The sequence below is a fragment of the Theobroma cacao genome, chromosome 1 (genome assembly GCF_053813885.1).
Source record: "Theobroma cacao isolate CCN51 chromosome 1, ASM5381388v1, whole genome shotgun sequence".
NCBI lineage: Eukaryota > Viridiplantae > Streptophyta > Magnoliopsida > Malvales > Malvaceae > Theobroma > Theobroma cacao.
The window spans coordinates 42,137,070-42,164,319 of NC_142639.1; the positions used below are offsets into that span (position 1 = coordinate 42,137,070).

At 36.1% G+C, this 27,250-nt stretch overlaps 5 protein-coding genes across 6 annotated transcripts; 2 read left to right on the top strand and 3 right to left on the bottom strand.

Annotated features, from left to right (window-relative positions):
- Nucleotides 1-760: 760 nt before the first annotated feature.
- On the bottom strand, nt 761-10,305 carry LOC18614567 (transducin family protein / WD-40 repeat family protein). The gene is made up of 22 exons (XM_007052372.3): nt 9,686-10,305; nt 8,677-8,731; nt 8,438-8,560; nt 7,979-8,075; nt 7,857-7,893; nt 7,634-7,739; nt 7,492-7,549; nt 6,855-6,952; nt 6,613-6,732; nt 6,240-6,282; nt 5,764-5,882; nt 5,535-5,662; nt 4,862-5,420; nt 4,608-4,700; nt 4,304-4,489; nt 4,010-4,223; nt 3,569-3,651; nt 3,290-3,454; nt 2,430-2,558; nt 2,061-2,340; nt 1,427-1,665; nt 761-1,329 (listed from the first exon to the last, which is right to left on the bottom strand). The coding sequence occupies exons 1-22, from the start codon at nt 10,000-10,002 to the stop codon at nt 1,240-1,242; spliced, it is 3,339 nt and encodes a 1,112-aa protein (XP_007052434.2). The 5' UTR covers nt 10,003-10,305; the 3' UTR covers nt 761-1,239.
- Nucleotides 10,306-11,654: 1,349 nt separating this feature from the next.
- GLYI8 (Lactoylglutathione lyase / glyoxalase I family protein) lies at nt 11,655-12,468 on the bottom strand. Its single transcript, XM_018119772.2, has 2 exons — nt 12,131-12,468; nt 11,655-12,035 (listed from the first exon to the last, which is right to left on the bottom strand). The coding sequence occupies exons 1-2, from the start codon at nt 12,398-12,400 to the stop codon at nt 11,766-11,768; spliced, it is 540 nt and encodes a 179-aa protein (XP_017975261.1). The 5' UTR covers nt 12,401-12,468; the 3' UTR covers nt 11,655-11,765.
- A 2,108-nt stretch (nt 12,469-14,576) lies between these two features.
- Nucleotides 14,577-17,941, top strand: LOC18614569 (S-adenosyl-L-methionine-dependent methyltransferases superfamily protein). Of its 2 annotated transcripts, XM_007052375.3 has the most exons (8): nt 14,580-14,923; nt 15,436-15,549; nt 15,712-15,780; nt 15,906-15,925; nt 16,010-16,062; nt 16,257-16,287; nt 16,390-16,471; nt 17,371-17,941. In XM_007052375.3, exons 1-8 carry the CDS (start codon nt 14,737-14,739, stop codon nt 17,571-17,573), a joined length of 759 nt encoding a protein of 252 aa, XP_007052437.2. In that variant the 5' UTR covers nt 14,580-14,736; the 3' UTR covers nt 17,574-17,941. The 2 variants fall into 2 exon arrangements, with proteins under 2 accessions (XP_088659133.1, XP_007052437.2); XM_088803007.1 differs by lacking the exon at nt 15,436-15,549 and having other exon boundaries at nt 14,577-14,923.
- A 1,022-nt stretch (nt 17,942-18,963) lies between these two features.
- On the top strand, nt 18,964-23,406 carry AGL15 (AGAMOUS-like 15). Its single transcript, XM_088807333.1, is given in 9 exon segments — nt 18,964-19,430; nt 20,790-20,868; nt 21,265-21,329; nt 21,430-21,529; nt 21,640-21,681; nt 22,162-22,231; nt 22,234-22,281; nt 22,284-22,464; nt 22,994-23,406. Coding segments are annotated over 9 exon segments (852 nt in total). The 5' UTR covers nt 18,964-19,248; the 3' UTR covers nt 23,079-23,406.
- A 285-nt stretch (nt 23,407-23,691) lies between these two features.
- Nucleotides 23,692-24,856, bottom strand: LOC18614571 (protein BPS1, chloroplastic-like). Its single transcript, XM_007052378.3, has one exon. It carries the CDS (start codon nt 24,707-24,709, stop codon nt 23,771-23,773), a length of 939 nt encoding a protein of 312 aa, XP_007052440.3. The 5' UTR covers nt 24,710-24,856; the 3' UTR covers nt 23,692-23,770.
- Nucleotides 24,857-27,250: the final 2,394 nt, after the last annotated feature.

The following is a 27,250-nucleotide window of genomic DNA, read 5'->3' on the forward strand; positions in this document are numbered from 1 at the left end:
CAGCTCATGTACTTGCAGTTTCATGTGCTTAGATCTCTCATCTCATGCATTACAGTTGTATGTACGTATGTATTTTTCCTTTGGGTGACTTGGTGGATGTGCCCACCTCCCTAATTATTGGTCAACTAGACAGAAACAAAAACAGAAACCAAAAGTAACCATGGAAAAATGGATTGGTTGTTTTTGATTCTTGATCAAAACTGTAAAGTCTCTAATTTTGGGTTTCTTTAAATATTAACCGTAAGCAATAATTAGAGGTAAAAAATTTGAAGTCGGAGCTTGATGCTTTTTACTTGCATTAATCAAATTTGTAAGAAAAAGTGTCACTTTGTGAGGAAGAGAAGCATCATCATGGAAAAAGGGTAAAAAATGGTGCTAATGTTTTTACCAATTTGTGGAAAAAGAAAGGCACCCACTCCCAATTCTCAAGAGTTCCTTCTACTGTCTTTTAGGTGATTGGCACCTTCTGAGGAATTGGATGCCTTTTGAGAGTTCCAATTCTGCCTTTTTCAGATAGAAAAGCCACTTGATTTCATTTTTGTTCCTTGATGGGTGTAATTACTATCTCTCCTGGTGATTCAGTGTTTACTTGTGAAACTGTTTATTTTTTATGTTTACACAATAGCAAAATCTAAAAAAAGAACTAATGAAGCACTAATATTTTTACAAATATTAAATTTTAAATGGAATGTCTCGAAAAATACAGCTCAAAGAATGAGGTGACAGAAAATGCTGGGGATTAATTTCAGAGCACAAATCATTGTCAAAGGAAATCATAAGCATCTTATTAAAAACTTTCTGGTTTCATATTAGAATGATCAAAAAAGAAACATATGGGTTGTACAACTAACGGCCATGCAGAAACCAAACAATGTAACAACAGCATATCGAGGTTCAATTCGCTTGCTAATGAAATTTCGGCCCCAAAAAAGATAAAATAAAATTTAAGGTGAAAACTGAACTAAATGACCCAACCCTACTTCTCAATACTACAAAATGTCTAATGAGAAATAATCAACCTGAAAAACTGTTTCCACTAACTGCTTTCGGACAGCCAGGTCAATACCTAGCAGGAGCATGTAATGGACCAAAAGAACCAAAATCCTGCAGCAACAATCAAGAAAAGCCATTCTTGTGTACATCAAGGTATTTATCGGTGCCCCAAGGGTGTTTACCGCACAAAAGAAAAATAAGCAGACTGAGGATTTCCATGTTTGAAGATTTTGTGCCTTCTTCCGATTATCTTACACTCTGCCTTGTCTTGATCATTCGCTTGAGAGTTGCAAGCCAAAAGTTGCACTCATCCCACTCGCTAGTAGTGAGAAGAACCTGTTCCACAGAAAGAGGTGGTAAAAATTGAAGCATTTTTAGTTGCCAACAATCAGGAAGAAATCAGCATAAAACAACCTTCTTTTTCCTACCATACCTGGATTTGTAGAGCTGTACCAAAATCATTATTGTCCAAAGCCTGGCAGAGCTGAATAAGCTTATCAGAAGCATTTTTTGAAATGTCTCCACTGTTGAGTTTGGCAAATAAGGCACCTATTTTCCTTGAATTGTCTTCTATTTCACGCTTCTTAGCTGGGTTTGCACGTGTGCCTCCCAGTGCTTGAGATGTCTCATTGAAAAGTCTAGTTAAGGTTGTGATTACAGGCTTCTGGTGGGCTGAAAAGCAAACAAGGTACAGTCATCACCAAAAGTGTTATATATCAGCATACACATTTTCATCTATTAAATTTGCTGACAAGCATGAACAGAAATTACTGTAGCAACAAGTACACATTTGATTGATCTTCAATTGGGGAGTTCAGAAGCCACAAATCCAAAGGAGGATAACTTGTGCAAAGACTAGAAAAAGATTTTCACAGTTAACATTTTTGTGACAATTTATTATATATTGTAAATATTCTTCTTGTAAAGGGTAATGATATAAAGAAAAACATTTTTCATTTTTGGGAATAATCCCAGACAGTGAATTGGACATACCATACAACAAGCACCTCCAAAATCAAATAAATGAGAATGAAATCAACATTAGCATCCAAGAGACTAGCAATTACCAGGTACATTTGAAGTATCAACAGTCTGCACAGTTGGTGGGGGAGCAGCAGGTGGTGCAGCTGGTTGTACTGGTGCTGACTGTGTAGGGCTGGGTGGTTGCATTGGGCTCATCCCAGGTCTTTGAACAGGTGTGTTGGTCACCGGCATAAATCCCCTAGGTGTTGGGGTGGGAGCTACGACTTGGGACATTTTGAGGCCAGGAACTGATCCCATTTGTGATGGAACAGGTGCAAGTGAACCAGCCCCTGGTGGTACAGGATAAGTAGGGTTGGCTCCACCCTGTAAATGCATGCAAAAATCATTCAGTATGCCAGTTTGAGAAGAATGAATCTGGCATCAAACATGAAATTAAATGTAGCTATACAGACAGGATATAACTGAGAACCCAAGGTAGTTGGCTGCTGGTATAGATCTGCATTTCTTAAAACAGGAGGATTTGAAGGAACAAAGGGTCTAACAGCAGGCTGAGTGGTGCCAGGTGGAGGAGCAAAATTTGTCTGGAAGGATGAAAGAAAATATTTAGTCAAGCATCAAGCTGGTATATAAATGCAAAGAACATCTTGCACATAAGAAATCAAAAAGCTAGAAAAACTAGAAAGCAAAACATTAAAAATGAATGTAAATCAAGCACAGTGCTTATTTTTTACAGCACAGAACCTCTGTCTACCAAATATCTAATCTTCTATTTGAATCTTCCATATACAGCTGCTCAGCTCTTTTGTCCAAATCAAGGTATGGAAAAAATCAAATCCAACCAAACAGATGACACCGTTTTAGTTTAGATTTTCAGTTTGTCCAACCCTAGTGGGTCTCAGATAGAACTAGTCACAATTACAGATAGCAGCAGTAGAAGGCTGCTTGTAGGTTGAAAAACTTTCAAGTCAATGAAGACCAATTGCAAACTAATAAAGACCCAAGACTTCCAAAGATACACCAATCCAATGCTAGTTTTAACCTCGCCATACTTGTCCTAACTAAATCCAATCTCACTCCAAAAATCTCTAAACAAGCATTCCATTTTTTTTTCTGAGGATACATACAATTGGATTGTATAGTTATTAGAAAGCAAACGAAAATATCTATGGAACCAAATTATCTCTGGGCACTGAAATAGCATGACAGATTTAACAGTAAAATTGGAAGAAAAATATTATTACAACTTAGCCATTAGTTAAAGTCTACCATCAAATAGATAGGTATGCATAAAAAGAAACCCAATACAGCATACCGAGGAAACATGAGGAGCTTCAGATGGGACAAACATATTGGCAGGCTGCGGTTGAGGTTGATATGATGCAACAGGTGCATATCCTCCATATTGAGAAAAAGAACGCTGATAATTTTCATCAAAAGCACTATGAACATTTGGCTGAATATCTGTTGCAGCTTGATTCTAAACAATGAGGCAAAAAGCAAAAAAAAAAAAAAAAGGTCATTCACAACATGACAACAGATTATCAAGGACCATTCAGTTAAAGATATATAATGAAAGTGCAAGAAAAAGCACCTGATATATATGTTGTGGAGACTCAAAGGCTGATCCACTTGTCAAATGAGAGTTATCAAAAACAGCAGATTTAGTTTCTTTCTCTGCAAGAATAGAAGATAGACATCCTCAACAAGCACATATTGCAGACCGCAAAACATAGGTTCAGTAAACTAATTTCGTGTTTTACAGGTATGTCAAAATTGTCTAAAGAAACTAAGACACCAGAAAGAGAAGCTAAAAGTTCTTAGTTTAATCTAGTGCATCACAGCTTAAGCACTCTAAATTACATGGGCTCAAAAATGTTTCCTACCAAATTCAATTGTAGTTGACATTTATATTTTCCAGCATGACCTTTTTCCCATGAATTATTTGCACAAATATAAATTAGCTCTGTAGATTATATAACCATGTGTAACAGCATTACAGCAGTAACCATCAGCCATCTCCTAAAGCACATACCAGGTTCTGTAGAAAGTGCAATACGATCTTTTAAGATCACAAGTTCGGGTGACAACTCATCCGACCCCAAAAGTTTCAAGTACTCCATTGCTGTTGTTAAAAGCCCTTGACTAGCCAAAATTTCAGCATATTTCTCAACGAGCTTGCAAAGAGATGCACTAAATCGCTTCTGGCCGGTTGCCAAAGCAAGGACAATGGTCTTTTCCATCAAATCCTACAAAATACACATCTATTGTCAGATTTCAGGCCAGTCAACTTAAGTTCGAAAAGTGCTTCTACAAATCACTAACTTACCTGGAGAAGATCAACATAACATTTTCCATCATGTTCAGTTGTCAGGCACCTTGACCAAATCTCTACTGTTTTATCAATATTTCCCGCACATATGTAACAGAGAGTTGCTGCCAGAGTATTACCAGCAGCCATTAGTTTTGAAGCAAGTGTATCGCAGAGTACTGTCCATTCCTCTCTCTGGGCAAACTGCTCATCAAATATGATAAATAAGTCCTTAATACTGGCAACATAATTGTCAAGTACAGTTACATAATGTGCTACACCTACACATCTAAAATTACTTCCTCCCTAAATAGAAACTTACGGTACAGAGGAGTGCAAGTGTTTCTTTCCAGAATTTCAAAGGCCTGGTGTTCACAAGGCTCATAAGATCATTGTTCACCATTGCAGAGACAACCTAAAGACAAACAGCATAGTTAACCCATAATTTACCTCAAAAAACCAATTAATAATCTTATAACCACTGAGAAATATAACACATGTTAATAATTGCTAGCTCAATCCCTATTTTTATAAAGATATGATGATTAAATCCCTATTTTTATAAACTTAATTCACCTTCAGGTATGGTGAACGGCTCATCTTGAGATACTGATCACGTGTGCTCTCCCATAAGGAAGCACCACCAACATGGGCAATAACTAAAGCATCAGCCATCTTATTTGCTGCAATGCACTGAGCAACTGCTCCCTTATAGTCACCCACCACCAAAGCACGTTGAACAGCATCATCAAATGATGGATCTTCACTTTCCTCCAGACCATCTGATTCTTGAGGTATTAGATCTGCACTAGGAACTACGTTCTCAACAGCAAAATTATTTTCAGAAGTTGAAACAGGTGTATCAGCTTTGGGACTTGGAAGATTGTTGAAGAAATCCTCCCCATTATCAGCACCAAAGAGGGTAGCTTCTTTCTCACTCTCATGGGCCACTTTTTCTGTCACTTTATCCTCAAGTGTAATATCATTCACACTCTGAGAGAGGTCATCTTGTACTGTATCTTTTTCTTCAGCAGGTAGGCTAAAACCAAGATGCATGAGCAACTTTGTCCTAGCTGTCCCATCATCTTCAAACATCACCTTTAAGAAGCCCCACGTTTCTTGATCATCCTGAGATCTGCACAGAATTCCAAATGAACCATCAAAAGCATTATTTGGTAGAAGCAGACCAAATTATTTGACAAAAGACAAGAAAGAAAATAACTACAATTTCTTAATTCAGATGACATACTCAGACTCTTGGGATTTCTTTTCACATAATGCCCTTAACGAAGACCTCTCCCCATTTTGTATCGCAGATTCAAATTCAGATGAACGGCTGACCAAACTATCTTCAGTAACTAAGTTATGCAAGAAAACCTGAAAACAATATACAGTACCACAAGATCCCAAATCAAAAGAAAGAATGTCAGTGGCATTTAAATGAAACAGAATGAAACAAAGCTCACCGACATATTTACCTCCGATGGTGCAGATGTACCTAAAGAAGATGTCCGGGGGTGAAACGAGACAATTTTTCCTCCAAAGCCAAAAGATGCCCCAACAGGACGTTTATACCATTTTGGAGCTCTCAAAGGCACTGCATAAAAAGATGGTAAAAATAGTTAGAGAAAAGGAAGTACAAATGAAAATATATATAATCTCCGAAACAATAAGGTTGGGTTTAACAGAGATTAGAGTAAAGACTATTTAAGCAGAGATGTCCCATATCAGCCCATTTCCCCCAACTTATATTGGCAGGCATCAATCAAGTTTCTCCTTGACTGCCAAGGTAAAACTATGATAAAAGAAAGAAAAGAAACATGGTAAGTTCAATCCACGCCTACCCAACCCAGTCTACAATAATATCCAGGAGAACATGAGTGGTTCTATCAGAAGCAAATTGAAGGCTACCAAAATATTGCAGTCGACTATATGAATATGTTTGATAAATTACCTGCACCAATATCACCCTCCCCAACACCATATCGGCTGCAACCCTGCAGAATAATAGTAAAATATTACCCGCAAGAATTGATAAATCTAGGATTCTTCGAGGAAAAAGTTCTGAGACACAAAAATTATTGGCAAATTGGATAACTATCATTTTTCTTAGACAAACAAGCAAGAACCATAAGTTTTTAACATTTGCCAGATTAAACTACAAAGAAGCACTAATCCCAACAAGATAAATAAAATCCACCCACAAACAAATAACTGATGAAGATAGGCATATCCAATTGTTCAGTTATACAAATCTCCAACTGCTAAGAAATATTCTCTAACAAAAATGTAATTATGAAGGAAAGGTAACTTGAACAAGGTCACACCTCAATATTGTAAATGCCAATTTTGCCATCAAAGGAAGATGCTGATATTACTCCAGGTATCTTCGGATACCAGTGCACATCAAAATTCCAGTTGCTACCAGCAGGCAATTCACAGACAATCTATGAACCAAAATGACAAGGAAAAAAAACTCACAATTTAGAATATACTTGTTTGATAAAAGGACCAGATAGATAGCCAGAAAAATGATGAAGCATATTAACAATTAAACCCATTCCCCCACCTCTCCAGTAATCGTATCCCAACAAATAGTCCGATTATCTTTTGCACATGTGAGCAAATAAGAGCTGTCAGAGGGACACCATGCCATTGCAATTACACCTGCAACAATACATGCAGGCAAATATAAGAGCTTAAAATAACACAAGTCCTATTTAACTTAGGACAACAAAAGACCTAGAAAAATAATGCATAAAACTTCTACATGTATGGGATGATGGATAATGATCAGAAAATTAAACAAATTACCTCTACCAGAAAAGAGACAACGTCCTATATCTATCTGGATCCCTAAAGCAAACCCTTCTGACTGAAGGACACCTATTCCATCTTAAAAATTTAATTTTCACTCTGACTTTAAGAAGCTAATTAAATAAATCTCATATTATATGTTATAATATCAGCTTAAACTGAAAGAGCTACACAATGATTTAGCCCTCCCATCGTTGCAGCCATCCTTATAGAGTAGATTTTTCACACTGGTGCTGCTTTGTAATTTGAGAGAGAGAGTAAAGAAAAGTCAAATAGCAAGTACTTGGAACATATAATTGTTGTATGAAGTACAGAAACAAACAACCGAAACTAAAGAAGGCAAAACAATCAGCAAGATTCAAAAAGATCAACTTGTCAAGCATGTATACCTTTTGTGTGCCCAACAAACTCCTTCACTGGTGACATTATATTCCGCATATCCCAAAGCTACTTGCAAAAATACCAGAAATTAACAAACCTCGAACAAATGGTAATCCTCAACAGAAGCAATATCATCAACAAAATCATTACCCTTAGAGCGGGTGAACCATCTTCATCTGATGCAACAACAAGTTGAGTGGCAACATCAGGATGCCACTGCAAAACAGAGCACCGTCTTCTAACTGAATCTGCAAAGCTGTCAATTCAAAAAAAAAAAAAAAAAGATTAGCTCAAATGATGTGCCATGTCACAATGAAAATTATACACAGAAACACCCAGAAAATTTTTAATGGGTAGATAACACGAAATTTACCTTATCACGGGTTTTTGCTTCTTCAGGTCCCAAACAACTGGAAAAATACAAATATACATATTATCTTCCCTGCTAAAATTAAATGACAAGACAATAAGTCTAGAATCCATTCATTTCCTTACCAGTTGTTCCATTATAGGAGGTTGATGCCAATATATGTTGAACCTTGCTATTCCAAGAAAGAAATGAGATTTCACCTTGAGAAGCAGAACCACTACCCTGCATGATGACCATAAAAACTATATCAGATGCTCCGTAGATTTTTCATTTTGGGTGGAGGGAGGGGGGAGGAGGGGGTTCTTGTAAACTGATTTCTAACTGAAGCAAAACATATATATGAACGAAAATAAAAACAAGCATGCTTTCTACAGAAAAGATAAGGCAATTACACCAGAAAGAAAAAGCACATAGTAGAATACCAAGCATAATGGAACTTATGATAATTGTCATCAATGTGTTACATCTGAACTCTATACAGCAGTTCAGAATCTAGAGAAAACGGCTATGCACCACTTTGCCAAAGTGAGCAGATAGGTACATGCGTTTAACAATTCAACAAGTTATGAATGATGAGCACATACCCTAAGAGGCGGAAAATGAGAGGGTTGTGCCGGTGCTCCCAAATCCCAAATGCAGATTTCACCATCATCAGCCCCAGATGCTAGTAGGTTTGGAGCAATGGCATTGAACTCAAGACCACGAACCTGAAATATTAGGAAAGTAGACGAAGTAAACATACTATGCAATCTTCAAATGCTTGACAACCAATATCATATATGTCAAAATGATACATCTTTAATTGACAGAAAAATGAACTCACAGGCCCTTTATGCCTTGAAAGATGTCCAACAAGAGCTTGTTCACTTGCCTCAGAACTGGGGAAAATGTTATGATTAAACCAAATTAGTCTTTCTTGAAGCAAAGAACAAATTACAACCGCTTTAATCATATATAGCAGGATATCCGTGGTGGAGATCCCTTAAATGTTCTTCACCTTTTTTTTCTTCCTTTTCATTGTTGTTGTTTCAAACAATTAATATAACAATGTGAATAATGATATAAATATCCCAAAAATATTAATAAATAGCAAAATATCTTCTCAAAATAAAAATGTTAAAGCAATCAAATCCAATCATCTAGTATACAAAGACCATAAATTAATTGGAAACAAATTCCCGTTTCCCTAACAAAGGTCTAAAACCATTTTAATCATAAATTTTTGCCCTCAAATTACCATCCATTTTATCCAACTAATTCCAGCTTTGCACAAACAAACACACCAGTAACAATTTACAAAGGAATTAAATTTTAAAAATAATTCAGCCAGATTCAAATTCAACCAACCATTCATCAAAATGTAGTTAACCATAAGTAATCTAGAACTCACAAATCATGGGCACATTATTACTAAATCAAATCATTAAAACTCTAACCTCAAAGTAAATAAGCCCAACAAGCATAAATAACCACATACTAAAACCATATAAAAATACAAATTACCTCCAGGTCCCATTGATCCACCAGTCCAAACAACATGGCAATTCAATTCATATAAGACTTCAATAATTATAGAAAGCCCACATCAGAAATGTGTCAATGCGCATCAGATAACAGCCTAGTATAATCCCAAGTAGCTAGAAGGCAGTCACCATTTTCCCATCCACACAAACATCATACACTTACGACCCACAATATATTGAATTAACTTACAGATTAAAAAAGTGCCTTACTCTTTCACTACATTTCCAATTCAATCGAAAATTAAAGTGAATTAGATTATATCAACCGATATGCACATACTTGATAGATTAGACGAAAATCCAATTTACCGGATCAGGGATAAGGGATTCCAAAGATCAATGTTTCCATCAACGAGGCCACCAGCAATGAGCCCGAGTGAGAACTCATCAAAACCGGATCCGTTCTTACCCCAAGCGAGGCGGTTAAATCGCTCTGAGCTTGGGCACTCGCCTACCACGGGAAGCTCGCGATCGTCATTCTGGAAATCAAACTTGAAGATCTCGAGATTCGCCGATGAGCTGAAGGATAGATCCACCGCCCCAGCCATCGTCCCCGCAGCCATGTACGGCGCGTCAGGTGCCAGCGCCACTGACGCCGATCTATTCACCCCCTTTATACACGCCATTTGATTATTCGCAAAATTTACCGTTCCTAATCCTCCAAAATGCCTATCAACTTACCTATCGATACAGTGTCAAAAGCAAACAAAGATCAATGACAATTTTCAGCTCATATGCGAATTCATATGAAAGAACTCCAAAGAGAGATCCGATTTGGATTGAAAATGGTGAGAATTTGGGGAATTAGGGTTTGATCTGATTTTGGGAATTCAGAAAGAGAATAGATAGAGAGAGAGAGACTCGAAAGAGGCAAAGAGGGAAAGATTTTATGTGCGAAACACTGTCAAGTGTTTTTCTTTTCTTTCATTTTTCTTTTCCTATTTTTGTTTCTAGCTTTTTTTTTTTCCTGACGGATGGAAGAGAGTGTTTCTATCTCCTGTGGTCGTTCTTATATATATTTTTTGAGTTTGGTTCTGTTTAAAGCAGAATTTGGCCAAAGGCTCGTCATTTCCATAAATCAGATGGGTAAATCAGGAACGAAATTACAACCTGAATTAATGTTTTTTGAGAGGGCAGAATACTAAGACGCAGGTGATATGTTTCAGTAAATAAAGACTTTGGGTTTCTGTCAGCATGTCGAATCAGCATATGACAAGTGTGATCCCACGGTTTCAAGTTTTAACCTTCGAGTAAGTAAGTAAAAAGACTTAAAGGGCCTCCGTTTGTGAACTTCAAACGCATGTTGACTTGTTGACTTTCTTATTTTGGGTAATAACCGGTGGTTTGGGCTGAGAAACTGGGCCCAAAAGCAATCATATTTAAAGTCCTAAAAAACAAAACGCATATTGTATTCGTTCATTTTGAAATATTATATATTAATTCAGATATTAAATTTAATATTCATATTAAAAATATTTTATTAAAATTTAAACCTATTTATCTAGTTAAAAATGACGTCACTTGTTAAAAATACAATCTGAATTCGATAACAATAAATTTAAATTATTTTTATATATTTTATTAATCTAAATTAAATTAAAAACTTCAAAATAATTTTATATTTAGATAATTTATAAATTAAAATAAAGTAATCATCATACAAAAAATAATATAAAAATAAAATAAATGTTAAAACCATCATTATCTATAATCGAATTCGAGCAGTTATGTTCCAAGATTATTATTTCTATTTGGACCTAATTTAAGATCATACTTATCTATAAGGTTACTACTAATTTATAAAATACTTTAATTTTAATCTGATCATTTAAGATTGAACCCATTTATGAGATACTTAAACCCTATTTTAAATCGTAATACCTTAATCTTAATTAAACTAATTATACCTTAATCCAATTGAAATGAATCGAATAATATTGGACTAAATGCTCTACTCAACCCCGTTTATAAAATATATATCAATCATACTTAAACGATTAAACACCTTAATATAACTAAACACAAGAATAGTATTGAATTGAATAATATCCCGATCAAACTCGTTTATAAGATATACTAATCATACTTAAACAAAAATATAATTAAACACATCTTAATCTTACTTAAATGACTTGAATAGGGTAATACAATTAATTACTTGCTGTGTAACTATAAATTAGGCTCAAAGTAAAGATTTCTCTCTTCCTGATAGTTTTTCTTTTACATGTAATTTGATTTTTCTTGAGAGTAATTCAAGTAAATGCAGTAACAGAAAGGGAAAAAAATGCAGTTATCTTATGAAAACCATGAAGGTGAAGGCATAGAGCTGCAGAATACAAATCAGTAGCCTAACTCTGCTGCAATTAATCCAGTACATGTTTTCATTTCCCTACTTGGGATTTGCTCCATTATCATCATCAACATCATTGTCCAAGTCCAGCGGCGGGTTGTGGTGATTAGATGGGAGCTTTATCTTGCCCACTGAACCTGCAGGAACAAGCTTAAGATCCTCACAGTTGCATATTTCGACCATGAATCCGTCTGGGTCGTTGAAGAAGAGCTGGTCGATCTTAGTCCCGCTTTCATCCTCTATCGTCCTCTTGATGTACTTCGTGTTGAACTCTTTCAACCTTCGCTCCGTTTCTTCCATGGCTTCACACTGCGCCCCATGGTAACAAAAAGTATGAAGCAATTTAGCGAAATTAACATGGAAAGAACAAGGGGTTTTGAATGTGTGATTCAAGCTGATCAAACCTGGAAAGAAATATGGTTATCCTTGAGATCCAAATGGTCGGTGTCGGAAGGCAACCTGTCCTCATCCTTTGACTGCACCAGGTGAATCCCCACACCATAATTGAACAGCCATGCGCCGTCGAAATCTAAAGCTAGCGTTCTTTCGACTAACACAAAACCAAGAACCTTGGTGTAGAAATCAATGGAGTGCTTAACGTCTCTGCATAGCCTGGACACATGGTGCAATGAGAGTATCGGAGTTGGGCTCGCTTCTTCTGTTCTTTCTTCCATTCTCGTTTTGTCAAACAGCACTCCTCCTCCGTTCTCTTCCTTGTTGGCTGTGTCAGGACAGTAACTTCCACGTTGAAATGGCTCGTAGCAAACTTTGGGTACTGAGGCCAACACGTGGTGAGAAGAATTTCCTGAAATCTGTACGTGTTGGGTAGCTGAAGGTAACGCCTGGAGACAAATGCAAAAATTCCTGGAGGCTAGCCGTGGGAGTGGACTCTGCTGGCGGTGCGGTGTCAGACACGCAGCTTCATTTAGGCCCAACCTAAAATACTTTGCTTCGAATAAGGAAACACTGCCAACATTTGTCCGTTAATAGAATGAGCCTTTGGCCCAATCGGCTTCCTCTATCTTTTAGTAACATGGGACGTACTTTGTTGAGTAAGAATGTAAACGAATATCTTTTATTCAGGCATTTGTGAGTATCATGTTTGATATTTTATAATATAATTTGATTATAAGTGTAATTGTAAGTAATGTAATTGTAAGAAAAATAATATTATAGTGTTTGATATACAAGCAAAATAATGATTAAAATGTAAGAAAGATAATATTACAGCGTTTGGTTTACAAGTATTTTGTTGAAAATATAATATTAATTTTCAAAATTACCTCTATTTATTAAAATGTAAGTTTAATATATTTGTATTTTTTATTATTAACTTTTATATAATATCATCTCTTAAATATATTTTTAATGTCTTTTTTTTATTATAATCTTATATTTTTTATTTTTTAATATAATTTTTTATATTATATGTTTTATTTTAATTTTTTTACCTATATTATATAAATTTTAATTTCTTATATTTTATTTTAATTTAATTTTTTATTTTTATATTATATATTTTTATTTTAATATTTTTTATTTTAATTATAACGTTATAAAATATTTTTAACAATGTAATAAAGTTGAAGGGTAAAAATATCTTTAAGAACATTATAGAGTGCAATGTAATGTAATTGCATTTGTTTTAGACTGCAATCACATTACATCCCTTAACTGTAACATGATTGTATTGCAATCTTACATTACAGTAGTCTATTACAAAAGAAATACTGCAATATAATTTAATTAAATACACTATAAAGAATGTACTATTACTTCTCTCGTACCAAACTCTATCTAAGAGTTAGATATCATTTATTGGTTTGAGAAGGATTAAGATAGAAATTTTAGTATCCATTTTGAGTTTGGGTAGGGTACAATTATCATCTCTTGGATTCATAATACTTGAACTCAATTATATATTAAAAATATAATTCTCTTATTATACTTTTCATTAGTGATTAAAGTATTGATAAATTGAATATTTTAAACATGAAAATTTAATTTCTTTCAAGTTCAACTTCAAGTTACTTAATTGAGTATGAATGAATAGATTAAAAATTTTTGATTTGATTAATTAAGTAATTAATGTGTTTGAGTATTTGACATATACAATTTATAATATTAAAGTACAAGTACGAGTAATATTCTCGAATTTCATTCAGGGTGGTTATAAGTGTTATAGGTTCATATTTTTAATTCAAAAGATATTTAGTAAATAGTAAAAAGTTTTTATTTATATACCTAAACCTAACTTATTTCTTATTATTTTTTATTGATGTGAGATGTGTGATATTTTGTTTCATCTAATTATGCAATACTCTCGTTACATTGACTCTTTATTTATAGAGAGAGATTCGTACACTAATTCGAATCTACTTCAACTTTTATATTTTTCATAAGTATCTATATTAGTGAAAATTTGAATATAATATAATACCACTTATTACAAATTTATATTTTTCAATAAAAAAGATATATTTGATATTAATAAATAAGTAGTAAAAAATGCATATTTACATATAAGATTTAACTTGTCTCTTAATGATGGGAGCGGTGACAATATGGTTGGTTACTTACAATTACTGGTACCCCTTCAATTAACATTTTTAAAACGGACTTAGAATAGAAAGGTAAGAAACCGCGACTGTACTTGCAGGGTAGTAACTTTCACTTCAAAAGAGGAAAGTGGAAGTCATGGTCAACACTGTAACTGACGTTAGTTGAATGTACAACCAAACAACGGTTTTGATCTTGTCTGTACACCAAACCCCGATCATGCTTCGGACCTAAGCCCCCGTTTTCGCAAACCAAACCACTCCTTGTCCCCTTTGGTCCCACCACCAAACCCCCCAAACACGCCCACCCACACGCTCGGAGCCACCCAACCCAAAAGGCTTACCTCTTCTCGCTTCCCACCATCCCGTTTCCTTCACCAAACGCCCTCCCAACAGTGGTTAGCCAAAAAAAAGACAAAAGAAAAATATTAAAGGAGGTGGGGAAGAAGAAGATGTACCGAGATGTTTCGAGCTGCAACACGTACAACTATGGCGACGCCTTGTACTGGGACGCCCGTTATGTTCAGGAAGCTGGAGGTGCCTTTGACTGGTACCAGCGTTACTCTTCTCTTCGCCCTTTTGTTCGTAACTACGTTCCTACCTCCTCTCGTGTTCTCATGGTCGGCTGTGGAAATGCCCGTAATTTCTCCCTACTCCTTGCTTCCTTTTTTTTTTTTTTTTATTACTATTTGGTTTTCTAAACCGTTTTTTTATTATTACTATCTTAATATGTTTGGTGTTTTCTGATTGAGTGAAGTGCATATGTTTTGTTTGTTGAACAAAGTGTGGAGAGGATGAAGGATGAAGGAATTGGATTTGATGAATGTGCGTAGTTTAGGGAAGATGGGTTTGGAAGTTCAAATCTAGGGTTTTTGTTGTCTCTCTTTGCTTGCTGATTAAGTGTGGGAAAAAAAGTTGAAAAAGAAAATTGAGTTTCATGGAAGGTTGATTGTCTAGTGATGAGAAAGTTAATCGTTCTAATCTGGGTTTTGTCTTCCTTTGCCCCTGTTACTCTGTTTGCTAGCTGACAATGGTAAATTGCTGTGAAATAAAGGTTTCAAACATTGTTAATACCTGTAAAGAAAGTTTTTGAAGCCTATGTTTGCTTCTGCTTAAGGATTTATTTAGAAAAAATTGGTTTTACGCTGTAGTTATGTCAGAGGACATGGTCAAGGATGGATATGAAGACATTATGAACATTGACATTTCCCCAGTGGCTATTGAGATGATGAGAAGGAAATATGAGTACATTCCTCAGCTGAAATGTATCCTTTTAACTATGATGGAATCTTCAATTTTTTTTACGAGGAAAGCAATTCCTTGCCTTTATTTTTTTCTTTTATAATTCTTGGTTGTTCCATTTCCCTTTTTCTCTCCTTAAAGTAACTATATCTGTTTTTTGTGGTTTTCTTGATGAACCTAAATAGATATGCAAATGGATGTTAGGGATATGAGCTTTTTCCAGGATGAATCTTTTGACAGTGTCATTGATAAAGGTATGGCACCACCCTTGTTTTCAATACTTCATCGAAAGTTGCTGACTTCCTGCTTCAAAGGTTGATGTAAACTTTTTTTTGTTGTTGCTGAATCTGTACTCATGAGCTGCTGAAATTCGATTTAGGAACTCTTGATTCTTTGATGGTATGATGCGTATTCTCATGCTTTCATTGTCTCTTTTGTTCATTTTATGAAAACTAAAGAATTCTTCTTTGATATGATTATTAGTGTGGCACGGATGCCCCTATAAGCGCTTCTCGGATGCTGGGTGAAGTGAGCAGGTAGTAAACTTAATGGCATTTGTAACATGTGTATCCCTTATTTTTGTCATCTTCATTTCTTAGAATAGATTTATTTCTTGTACCTATGATCAATTACAGTCACTAGAGACGTGGTCTTGTGATAGAAGTTTCCTTAATTGTGCATGCCTTCCATTGAAAAATTGCTAGCCTAATGCCTTTTATGTTCTTGCTAGGCTTCTCAAACCTGGAGGGATCTATATGTTGGTAACCATTTGGCCAAATCTGAAAACTCGGTTTTCTGCAATTTCCCCTTTTTCACTCTGAAACTTCAAAACCTGTGATGTGTTCTTATATTGCAATTACCAGATAACTTATGGTGATCCATCAGTGAGGATGCCTCATTTGAGCTGGCCGCCGTATAATTGGAATATTGTGTTGTACAACCTACGTAAGTTCAGTTTCTCCTCCTTTTATCTGTTTAAGCACCTCTGTTTCTTTCTCACCATTTCGTTGTATGGAAGGTTATACATGCTTTCAGATTGCTATTTTGTTTTGTTCAATAAATACTCTTGAATTTAAGGTGTGCGCATCATTTAGTTGTTCTAAGTTCCCATTATTAATTAGGTTAACTTCTTAAACACTGACCGTGTTAATCTTGCATGGTTTTACCTGAATGGCATCTGCTTTCATTGAATATATACCATCAATTCCCCACACTAATTTTCTAGATATTCATTAAGAGAGCCACAAGAGCATGTTAATAGCTTCAGAGTCCATTTTTTACTATCTTTACTTTATCTTCCCACCTTGTCTTTGGGGTGGAATTTGATTCAAGCCTTCCGCACCTTGCTTGGCTATTTTGATCTGGAGGAAATGCACCTCAAAGGATGATACTTGTTTAGTGACTTGACAGTGAAGAAACATACTAGCATTTGTTCTTCATTACTCTTTCCATGAATGCTACCTGTTATCTCTAATTTTTAGCCACTCTCAAGTGAGAGATCCTCCATTGAAGTTTATGTAGATAAGATGACCGCATAAAAGGCATTTTATTATCCAAATCTGTGGGTAGATGTTCTTGCTATAAACTAATGCTGTGAATGTGCACTATCCCCAACATGCATATGGGCAAAGCCATGATGTGTTCTCCATTCATTTACTTGCTTTCCAGTAACTGTATTTCAAAGTTGTGGGAGCTGCATCTTTACTTGCCCATGTTTGTCGCACGCATGCATCTTTTCGAATAAATTCCTACTGTTGTATGTCCATTGGTTGCTGACAAGAAGGAACCATAGTTTTAGTATGATTTAAACTCTGTTTGTAATGCCTGTTTTCATTCGTATGCAGCCAGACCAGATTTTAAGAGGCCTGGAGGTTGTTCATCAGCAAAGTCATACTTGGAGCCTATTCCTATCACTGAAAAGGGCTTACTTCCTGCAGACTTTGTTTTGGAAGATCCAGATTCTCACTTTATATATGTATGCAAAAAGATGGATGACACAGAGCTAAGAAACATACCCAGCTATCCATTAACTGCACAAATTTTATAGTGAATAAGTAACTTTGAAGTGCTGAGGTAGCATTTTACTCTGATTTACAAGCCTCGACATCACGTTTTAATTTTTAAGCTTTTGTATAATTATCAGCACTTCCACAAATTAGGACAGATCACTAGGCATGCTCTTGTGTGTAACGAAAACGAGAATTCTATTTTTTGTTGTTTGACATGTTAGGTCAGCTGCTGGGCCATAAAAAATTAAGAAACCAAGGAAGAAGATAAACCCCTTTGGAGGAATGCTAGTGACTAGTGACTTAAAAGGATGCCTGCCATGTTATATATCCTTTATTTGTAGAAAACCCAGACCTGCATTCTATGCACTGATCTTAATACTGATAAACATACAGCTTTCTTTTCCCATGGTCTGGTCTTTTAATCTTCTTTTGTTCTTACGGTTTCTTTGAGCAATCCGTCTTCTTGAAGAAAAGGATAAGCATTTGATTCAATGATTAATGCATGATTTTCCTACTTATTGAGCAGGATTCTACCATGGCTGATCCCATGGGCTAAGCTAAAACCCTTTTCATATTTCATAAGCAAACAATTCAATTTACAAGCTGTTAAAATGTTTCAATGGCTGTTAAAATTTCCTTTGTTCTAATCTTGGAGCACTGTAAATTTGGCAATAGAATCTTTTGCCACTCTTCCATGCCAAGTAAAATATGCAGCAAAAGGGGAAAAAACAGAGTAAAATTCGCAAACAGTGACCATTCTTCTCCAAATTTGGTCACAAGTTTTACCAAATGCCCCATATCTAGCTAGAATTACCAAGTATGGGAAAAGATTTTGAAATCCAAAGGTGCATTTATAGCAAATTCCTCTCCAGTAATACAATAGAGGAGAAAGCAAAAACAATCTGCTGAAATCTCTAAACTTGGCAATTCCCTTGCCAAACGCAGCTATGAAGAAGTACTAAATCTAGCACGCCAGAAAAGGGAATATCACCATCTTTTTTCCCAAAATTAGCAAGGCATTAGCAAATATAGCAACCAAGAGGCAAGAGCCACCAAATCTAGCAAATTAACCATAATAAAAAGAGAGGAAATTGCCTAAAATGGGTCCAAGATGCAGAGCGGTCCCCTTCCAATTTTAGCAGTGCCATTTCCAACTCTAGCAATACAGACCCTCTAAAATCTAGCAAAAAAAAAAAGGGGAAGGAAAAAAACCATCCCCATGACTGCAATAAATACCGGAGGAATATATACATCTGTAATGGAAGAAAAAGGGGTCCATTTCTGAAACTTCCCACAAGTGGGACCCACCAAGGAAAGCATAGAAACAAAAAAAGTGGGGCCCAGAGATGGACCCCACGAGGCACCTAAACTCTCCAAATGTGGCAAAGGAATCATGCAAGCACACTCTAAATAGAATACACAGAGCCATGCAAACTTGCCGTTTCCAGTCTCTCAAAAACGCCTCCCTTTTTTATCTTCCCAATCTCTAAATTTAGTAATCCTTTCTCTTTCCAATTCTTATTCCAAATTAAGCTCTTTTCTCTTAATAAGCAAAGCAAAGTTTAAAAATCGATGGAAAAAGTTATTGGTTTTTTGTTATAAAGACTGAATTGGAAGAACCATTTTGCTTTTGTTTTCTGTTTTTCTGGGCTTTTGGGTGCCAAAAGAAAACGAGCTTGAGAAGAGAAGAAGAGCAGAGAGAGAAGAGAAAAAATGGGTAGGGGGAAAATAGAGATAAAGAGGATAGAGAATGCTAATAGCAGGCAAGTCACATTCTCCAAGAGGCGTGCTGGGTTGCTCAAGAAGGCTAAGGAACTCGCCATCCTCTGTGATGCTGAGGTTGCTGTCATCATTTTCTCCAATACTGGCAAGCTCTTTGAGTTTGCCAGCTCTGGGTATGCCCAACTTTTTTATTTTCCGAAAAAGTTTAAATTTTTTTGAATTCTTTTCATCATTGCATGAGCATTTTTTTTTCTTTTTGTTGATCCTATCTGAGAACTTACTGTTTATCTTCCCTGAAACTTTATTGGCTTTTTTCTCTTCTTTTTGTGTGTGTAAGGAGCTTGTCTCTTTTTCTTTTTGCTTTTTGATCAGAGAGGTTAAGGGCAATGTTTGCTTTATTTTTGATGATCAGAATGGTCTTTTATCAGTGGTCATCAGATTGTGAACTTTAGTGGCATAAGGTGGTTTTGGGAGTTTTGTTTGCATTCTTGCATGTTTGGTTGGATTGTATCTGCTGATAGTTTTGACTTTTTGGTCTTTTCTGTCATTTTGTTATGAACTTCACCCCTACCGTTCTTCCCCTTTCTCAAAGTTGTTACATTACAGTTTCTCCTTTTTGCCCCCTATTTTCTTAAGGAAAAAAAAAAAAGAGCTAATTTTGGTACATTTCAGTTAAATTCTATTGAGTTCATGGCAACCTGATCAGTTCTATTTTCTGGTTTTCCTCCTCTCAAGCAGGTCAAGCAACGGCAGGGAATTATGTCCTGCATGTGTTGACTGTCACACTACCAATGTGTAGTTTTTGCATACTTTTATGTCAAATGAAATCAACAATTGCCTTTCAAAAAAAAAATTTCTATTGAGTTCACTAGAGACTTTTTAATCGAAAATGTTTGACAAATAAATGACTTTTGTGGAATTGTCTGTTACCTTTTTGTTTCTTAATTGTTGCATGTGATTTTGGATTCTACCTGTTCATGTGTATTCCCCTTTTTGAGGCTTTCTGTTGATAACTGTTACTATAAGGTTTTGTTTGGGTTTGCAATGATAGAATTGTTTTCAAATTCCCAATTTTTATTTTCTTGCTTTTGTACCTACATCAAGCGAAGCTATATTGCTTTCATGTCACACGTGAGTTTCTCATCAAAATTTCAACAGAAACTTGGCATCAATTGATGTCGAAATGATTGATTTCATTTTTTGGATGGTATTCAGAAGTTTTTCCAAGCAACACGTTAGTCTATGTCAGTGTCTACCTGTTGGCCTTCAGTGGTCTTCAATTAGTGAGATAGGGGAGGCAGTCCGGCCGTAGGATTTGAGAGGTGCTCTGCTTTCTTTACGAGAGTTTGTGTGTTGATTATGATCATAGTCTATATAATGGAAGTTTATGGTAGAAACAGCTCTAGATTGTACAAAATGGAAGCAATTATAGGTGATGAGTATGTACAAAATGAAAGTTCAAACAGAAAGAATATGAGCACAATTTCTTTCTAGAAAAAGATATTGTCTTATTCATTTGTTGATTTGTGCAGCATGAAGAAAACACTTTCTAGATACGACAAGTGTGCCCAAGGTACTCCAGAGATTGCTTTGGTCGAACACAAAGCAGAGGTAATCTGCAATTTCTGCTTGTGTACTGAAATCTGGTTTTCCTTTTGTCTTGTGCAATGGCAGATAAGTTATTTCATTGCAGTTTGTTTTGCTGCCCTGCTTTGACTCCATTAGCTCATATCCTTTCTTGCTTACAGCAACAACATATTTCAAATTCTTCATCTATGTTGGCTTTATTATTTATGTTGTATCTCAAGATGATAGTTGGAACCTAATTTAGTTTACATGGCATGTAGTTACTGCAAGTTGAAACATAAGTTTACTTGTTGGTAAAACATATTATTCCTTGACAAAATTTCTTTTCCAAATATGTTTCTGTTTAGTTTACTTTTCCTTGCAATAGTTGTATGCTGAAAGTATACACATTGATAATTTCAAGTATACACTTGTTTTCAGAAGCAAGACTCTAAGGAGGAAGATAATCTGAAGGATGAAATTGCAAAGCTACAAATGAAACAGTTGTATGTCCTCTTAATTATCTGTTATGGTTTAGTTATTACATTTTTTGTCAATACAGAGATATTGCTTTTACTTAAACTAATTATTTTTCTGATTTTATAGACAGCTGTTGGGGAAGGACTTGACCAGCCTGAGCTTGAAAGAGCTTCAGGTCCTGGAGCAGCAGCTTAATGAAGGGTTGTTATCTGTGAAGGAGAAGAAGGTTTATTACATTTTGTCCAAGTTCATCAGATCTATTAGGTTAATTAGGTTCTTGTCTCTAGAAACAATTTGTTAATATAAGAGGCCTTAACAGAAATCATATCATTTCAGGAACAATTGCTCATGGAACAACTAGAGCAATCAAGAGTACAGGTATGTTGGATCCCTCTCTCCATATCTTTGTTTTGTCCAAATACCATATTCTTGAACAAAGAAGATGGACAGTACAGTTGTCTCCAATAATAAGATCATTTTGAAAATAAATAGGGATCTTGATCAGGACACACTAGAATTGAGCATGGTTACACTTGCACGGTGGAGGTGAGGTCTCAGAGAACTTGCAACACATTGGTTATAAGCACTCGAAGTTACTCTTGAAAGTGATAATAATAAGGCTAGTAGTATGCAAATTAGTGGGAAGGTTGGGAGGAAAGTGGGAAATGGAAAAATTTATGGAAAGTCGTTTAGTATGTGAAAAAATCACACCTTGGTAGTTACTAAAGGTTATTGTTTCCCATGCATTTTCCTGTTATGTATGTGTGTCAGAATTGGATTAATTCTGTTCACATGATCCAAAAAAACAGAAAAAAAAAACCTTTGAGGAAGTTAATTCTTTTGAATTTCTGTTACCAGGAGCAGCGAGCTATGCTTGAGAATGAAACATTACGCAGACAGGCATGTTACATGTTTCTTGATGAATCTGAATTCATGCATTCTGTTTTGAGTCACACATAACCTATTTTGTCTTTCTCCTTCAATGCAGGTGGAGGAGCTGCGAGGTTTCTTTCCATCAACTGCTCGCCCAGTTCAATCCTATCTTGAATGCTATGCTGTTGAAAGGAAGAATTCTCTCATGAACCATAGCATTCCCAGTCCAGATGTGACCTGTAATTGCACTGTTGAAAAGGGAGATTCAGACACTACCTTGTATTTGGGGTATGTATTTTCTTATAATTTGGGTAATTTTCTCTGGAAATGCCCCAACTTGACAAATTTTGTGCTGTTTAATCATTCATTTTTAGCAAGGATTGATCAAGGTCTTGTCTTGGTTGTGAACTTAGTTCTACAAACCTTTTCAAGCCCTCCAACCGCCCTTGTAAAAGGCACAATTCTGATAAAAGAGGCACTGCTTCATTTGTGTCACTATTAAGTGATTTCCCCTCGTTGGCTTATCTCTGCTAGGATTCCTGAATAATGATTTATTTTCATGAAAGAATTGACCAATGATTTACTCTGGCTGTCATCACCCTAATTCCACCCTTATTTTTCAAGGCCTGCAACTGGCATCAGAAATAGTTGAACTCTAACAATGAAGTCAATGCTTCATTCAATTCTTCTAGATAATTTGAAATTTGTTGCCCTTGCTGGCCAAAATGAAAAAAAAGTCGTGTCCCTTTTCATGCTATTGTAGTCAATCTTCTACTATTTTGTCAGGTCTGACTTATACACTCTCTTCTGTTATCAGGTTGCCAAGTGACTATCACAAGAGAAAGAAACCTGAAAGAGAAACTCATTCCAATGACTCAGAGAGCCAATTGGGGATGCTGTGATTCTTTTCTTCATGGTGTCGCTCTGCCTTTTGTAGGGATTCCAGAACTGAGATATGGTACAGATGAGTCTAGTTTGGTAGATTATTAAAACACCAGTTGTCAAAATCAAAGAAGTCAGACATAGTGAAGCTATAGATGTTTCTTTTCAGGAGGAAGACTAAGTTTTCAGGTTATGGATATAGTTTAGTCCGAGCAGTTATTGAAAAAAGAAAAGGTCAGGGATATTGCAAAATTGGCTTTCCTTTATTAAATTTTATTTCTTTTTATCTTGTATTCCATTGCAACTTTCGTTGCCAATTGAATTAGTGATGTTTCCCTTCCTGTTTCATTTGGTGACTGAAAGAAAATTTTGTATATGGCATCTTAATTTTCCTTGGTAGTTGGTACCCTGCAACTTTAGCAAGTAAAAGTTGCTTTTCATTGGGTTTCAGAAACTCCTGAAAGTATTCATTACAAGACATCAATTCCTTCACCGGTCCAAGACCAGGGAACCCACATTCTGCTCTCTGTTCTTACAGAAAACAGAGACATGTATATGAAACAAAATACAGTAATTTGAAACTGATAAGATGACTATGTTAATTTTGAAGATACAAATAAAGTAAAACAAGTCTTACAAATGTTGCAATATATTTAAGCAAAAAAATTTACACGAGTTTCTTTATGTACATAAGAAATTGTGGGGATTGAAGCTATTGCTTGCGTTGGCAAACACCGTGGAGCAATTCATTTCTGCCTGCCAAAACTTTCGAGAACAGGTTATCCACCTCCTTTTCCAAAGCTTCCAGCTGCTTCTCGAAAACCCCCAACCTTCTCTCCAATTCCCTGGCTGCATCACTACTGCTTTCCCCAGAGGCCATGGCTGATGCTAGGGAAGCTGCAGCATTATTCACGTCCTTAACCTCTCTCAATACCTCACCTTTCTCCACTATAACTTCTGAAATGATTGAATCTACACCGTTTAACAAAGCGCTGTTGAACCTGGCAATCAATTGTTTGATCTCCAAGTATGGTTTGGCCTCTCCAGACAAGGTAGCCAAAACAACGCCAGATACCCAAAAACTGATAGCCTTTATTTCCATCAAAGCTAGATTGACTACCTTTTCCTTGCAGGAGGAGAATTTCTCGTCACCATCTTCCTTGTTTTCCTGCCATTTGTAGTCCTTGCTTGAACTCTGAGGCTGAATTGCTTTGAGATGTTTAATTGCCAAAGAAGGTGAATTCTCCACAAGGGTCAGAGCGTGAGCAAACGAAAGCCTGGCGTGCGCCAGGTGAGAAAGAGAGGAACTAACAGAATTAAGAAGCTCCAGCAAATGCAAGCCGTAGTTGAGATACTCGTCGACAGAAGCAACTTCCCAGCTGCTCATAGGGTAGTCTATATCCACAACTAGCTTTGCAAATGCCCTGTTGATGAGGGGTAGGAGCTCAAAACATTGCTGAATCCACGAAAAAGACAAGATTTCTGATCCGGGTTTTGAATTCAACAACAACTGATTCAGGCAATTCGAAACATCAGATCGAAAAGCCTGTAGAGAAGCTGATAAAACATCTGCCTCAGATTGTTGGCGGTCGTGGTGGTGATTCTCCAGCTTGGAGTATAACTTGCTAAGCGTATCTACCAAGAGTACCATTGACCAACTTGAAACAAAGAGAAGTTTTGATAAGCTTTTCCTTTTGGTTTTTGGTTAGAGGCGGCACCCAACTTTGGCTTTTATACAGGAGAAAAAGAAAGTCGGCGTTGGTGTTGCTTTAGCTGAACAGAAACAGCCAGAGGCTTGCAAATCAGCAGCGTGTGCTGTACAAGGGTTCCCCATTGAAAATTCAAAAACTAGGTGACAGATTGGCTGTAGTCAACTGTGCTTATCATGTTTGTTATTCAAACACGGTTTTGTCAACTGGTCCACTTGCGGCCTTAATTCGCAAGCAACCCCTTGAGCCTGGATTGGAAGGATGAAAGAAAGTGCGGTCTTAGTCATTTAATAACAATAAATTGTACAGTTTTCCCTCATTTTTTTATGTGGTTCTCCTAGTTGCGTCAGCGTTTTGCTTAACGAGCTTTCATATTCATGAATTTATTTAAAAAACCCAATAAAGAGGGCAGATTAAGGCAAGGGTTGGGGTGCTTTTCCAGTCACAGTCATGATCACCCCCTGAAAAGCCTGACAAAAGACAAAATGCCAGAGTTAGCTGTCTGTCCGTACACGTTAGCAAAGGGATTGAACCAACAGTCAAGCGACCAATTGCGGGCCCAAGACTCACAATTTACCCCTTTTGGCTTCAAGAGTTTCTAGTTTAATGCTAATGCACAGTTTATCACAAATTATCAATTCACAAGAATCTTCCCTCCGAATAATACTACATCAGTAATGCTAATGCACTTACTTTTTATAATTTTATGAGTGTTCAGCAAACAAAATCAATGAGCTCTTGAAAGCGAGTTTGCGTCTTCCAGGGGAGAAGAAAAAGAAAGCAAGAAGACACAATGTGAATCACATGATATATGAATACAGTAATCTTTACAAAATATTAAATATTGGGCAGAGTTTGCAGGCCAGAGGGCTTACATTGACCCTAGGTTTCAAACACGAAATCGCCATGGATCAAAAGGGAGCTCAATGACCCAGAGGACAAAGATGGGTTCGGAGAGAGTTTTGTCAGAAACCAACTTCCAGGAATGATGACTGGAAACTCGTTTCATTAGCTTGCTGAAAGCCTTAAGCAGACTGGGGACCGAGAGGGGAGGGGATGGTCCTTGCAGACGGGGATAGAATTTTGGTTTTTGGACAGCTTGGAATTCAACAAAATCCAAATTCGAAAGGGAAATTCCAAATCCCATCATTTTGGACGATTCTGAAATGGGTTCTCAAAATTAAATACAAATTCAATTATTTGAGGGTAAGATGTACTACTTCATTGAGATACTCATGATAATGTTGGTACTTTGCTAGCAAGTGGCAAGGAAAGAATATTGGCCTAGGGCGGCGACGCCAGAAAGAGGTGCTATTTGTAGAGATTCGGCTTCCGCCGCCGCTGGAGATTGCTTGCTGCCCCCTATTGCTACTGCCCCTAATGGCTACTCCACCTGTATTCTTCTGCAAGGTACCATATACCATGCTTAGAAAAACCGTTCAAAGTAAGTCCACATAGCAAGTTTCTGTTAATGGTTAAAACTATTCGGAAAGAAACTCTTTTCCACTAAAATAAACTGAGAAAAGTGAATCAAAACCACCCAATTCTGCTGTTCTTTCGACTGAACCAATCTTCCCATGATAAAGGATCCCATGCATGATGCATGGAATGCCATTCATCCAATTCTGGATATACGTGATATCAATAATTATTCATCACGACCTACATCAAATGAAGGGTGAAATGTACTCGATCGAAAAGTTGTATAAATAACCAAAATTTTTACTATGGGGTCAAAACTTGAATTCCAGGACTCGTTCCAGGATGTTGTTAGCAAGCCTAGCAAGTATCATCGACAATGATTAACCTACTGCTGCAGGAATGAAAGTCCGAAGAACAAGACATTGGTTGGAGTTGATTATGTTGTCTTCCTTGTTGTTTTGTGATTCTCTTTGTATATCAGCATTTGTATCCTTCTGCTTGCTGCTCTCTGATACAGCTATAGCTTTCACCTACTTCTCTTGAATAATATTGTAATACTTCCTTTTTTTAAAATATTTGATTTTGTTCTGATTTTGACCTAAATGTTCAATATTTTTTAACATGAAAAACTAAAAAAAATCATTAAAAACAAATAATTTATATAATTTTCCTTTGAATTTTTCTGGTCACTTTCAAAGTTTCAATCTCCATTTCCAGCAGAAAACGTTTTTGTTTCTGTTATCTATATGCCTTTTCATATGATTTTTACCTTTGCATCAGTTCTGATACAAATGAAAAGCAATAATGTGATAGAACAAGAATCCTTCTTTCCAATTTTTTATTTTTTTAAAAAATCATAATTATTTGTAGTACAGATTTGTTTTTAATGTGCATGGTCGGTTTTCATTTGCATCTTGTCTCCTTTACACTATTCTTTCTATATTAAATATTAAAATAATAAAATGTCCTATCTATATGGTTCTTTTCTCTTTTCTATTTCTTTTAATTGGATCAATTAATTAATAGAAATTCAGCTAAATTACAAAGCATATACTTATTAT

What these genes read in the sequence shown, in the direction of transcription:
- LOC18614567 (XM_007052372.3), bottom strand. Translation starts at nt 10,002, where the DNA reads ATGGCGTGTATAAAGGGGGTGAATAGATCGGCGTCAGTGGCGCTGGCA. An exon ending in AAGCAAAAACCCGTGATAAG is followed by an intron (nt 7,740 to 7,856) that starts GTAAATTTCGTG and finishes TTGAATTGACAG; the next exon opens with CTTTGCAGATTCAGTTAGAA. An exon ending in GTTTGTTGGGCACACAAAAG is followed by an intron (nt 6,953 to 7,491) that starts GTATACATGCTT and finishes GTATTGTTGCAG; the next exon opens with GTGTAATTGCAATGGCATGG.
- GLYI8 (XM_018119772.2), bottom strand. Translation starts at nt 12,400, where the DNA reads ATGGAAGAAAGAACAGAAGAAGCGAGCCCAACTCCGATACTCTCATTG. An exon ending in ATAACCATATTTCTTTCCAG is followed by an intron (nt 12,036 to 12,130) that starts GTTTGATCAGCT and finishes CATGGGGCGCAG; the next exon opens with TGTGAAGCCATGGAAGAAAC.
- LOC18614569 (XM_007052375.3), top strand. Translation starts at nt 14,737, where the DNA reads ATGTACCGAGATGTTTCGAGCTGCAACACGTACAACTATGGCGACGCC. An exon ending in GAACTCTTGATTCTTTGATG is followed by an intron (nt 15,926 to 16,009) that starts GTATGATGCGTA and finishes TATGATTATTAG; the next exon opens with TGTGGCACGGATGCCCCTAT. An exon ending in CTGGAGGGATCTATATGTTG is followed by an intron (nt 16,288 to 16,389) that starts GTAACCATTTGG and finishes TGCAATTACCAG; the next exon opens with ATAACTTATGGTGATCCATC.
- LOC18614571 (XM_007052378.3), bottom strand. Translation starts at nt 24,709, where the DNA reads ATGGTACTCTTGGTAGATACGCTTAGCAAGTTATACTCCAAGCTGGAG.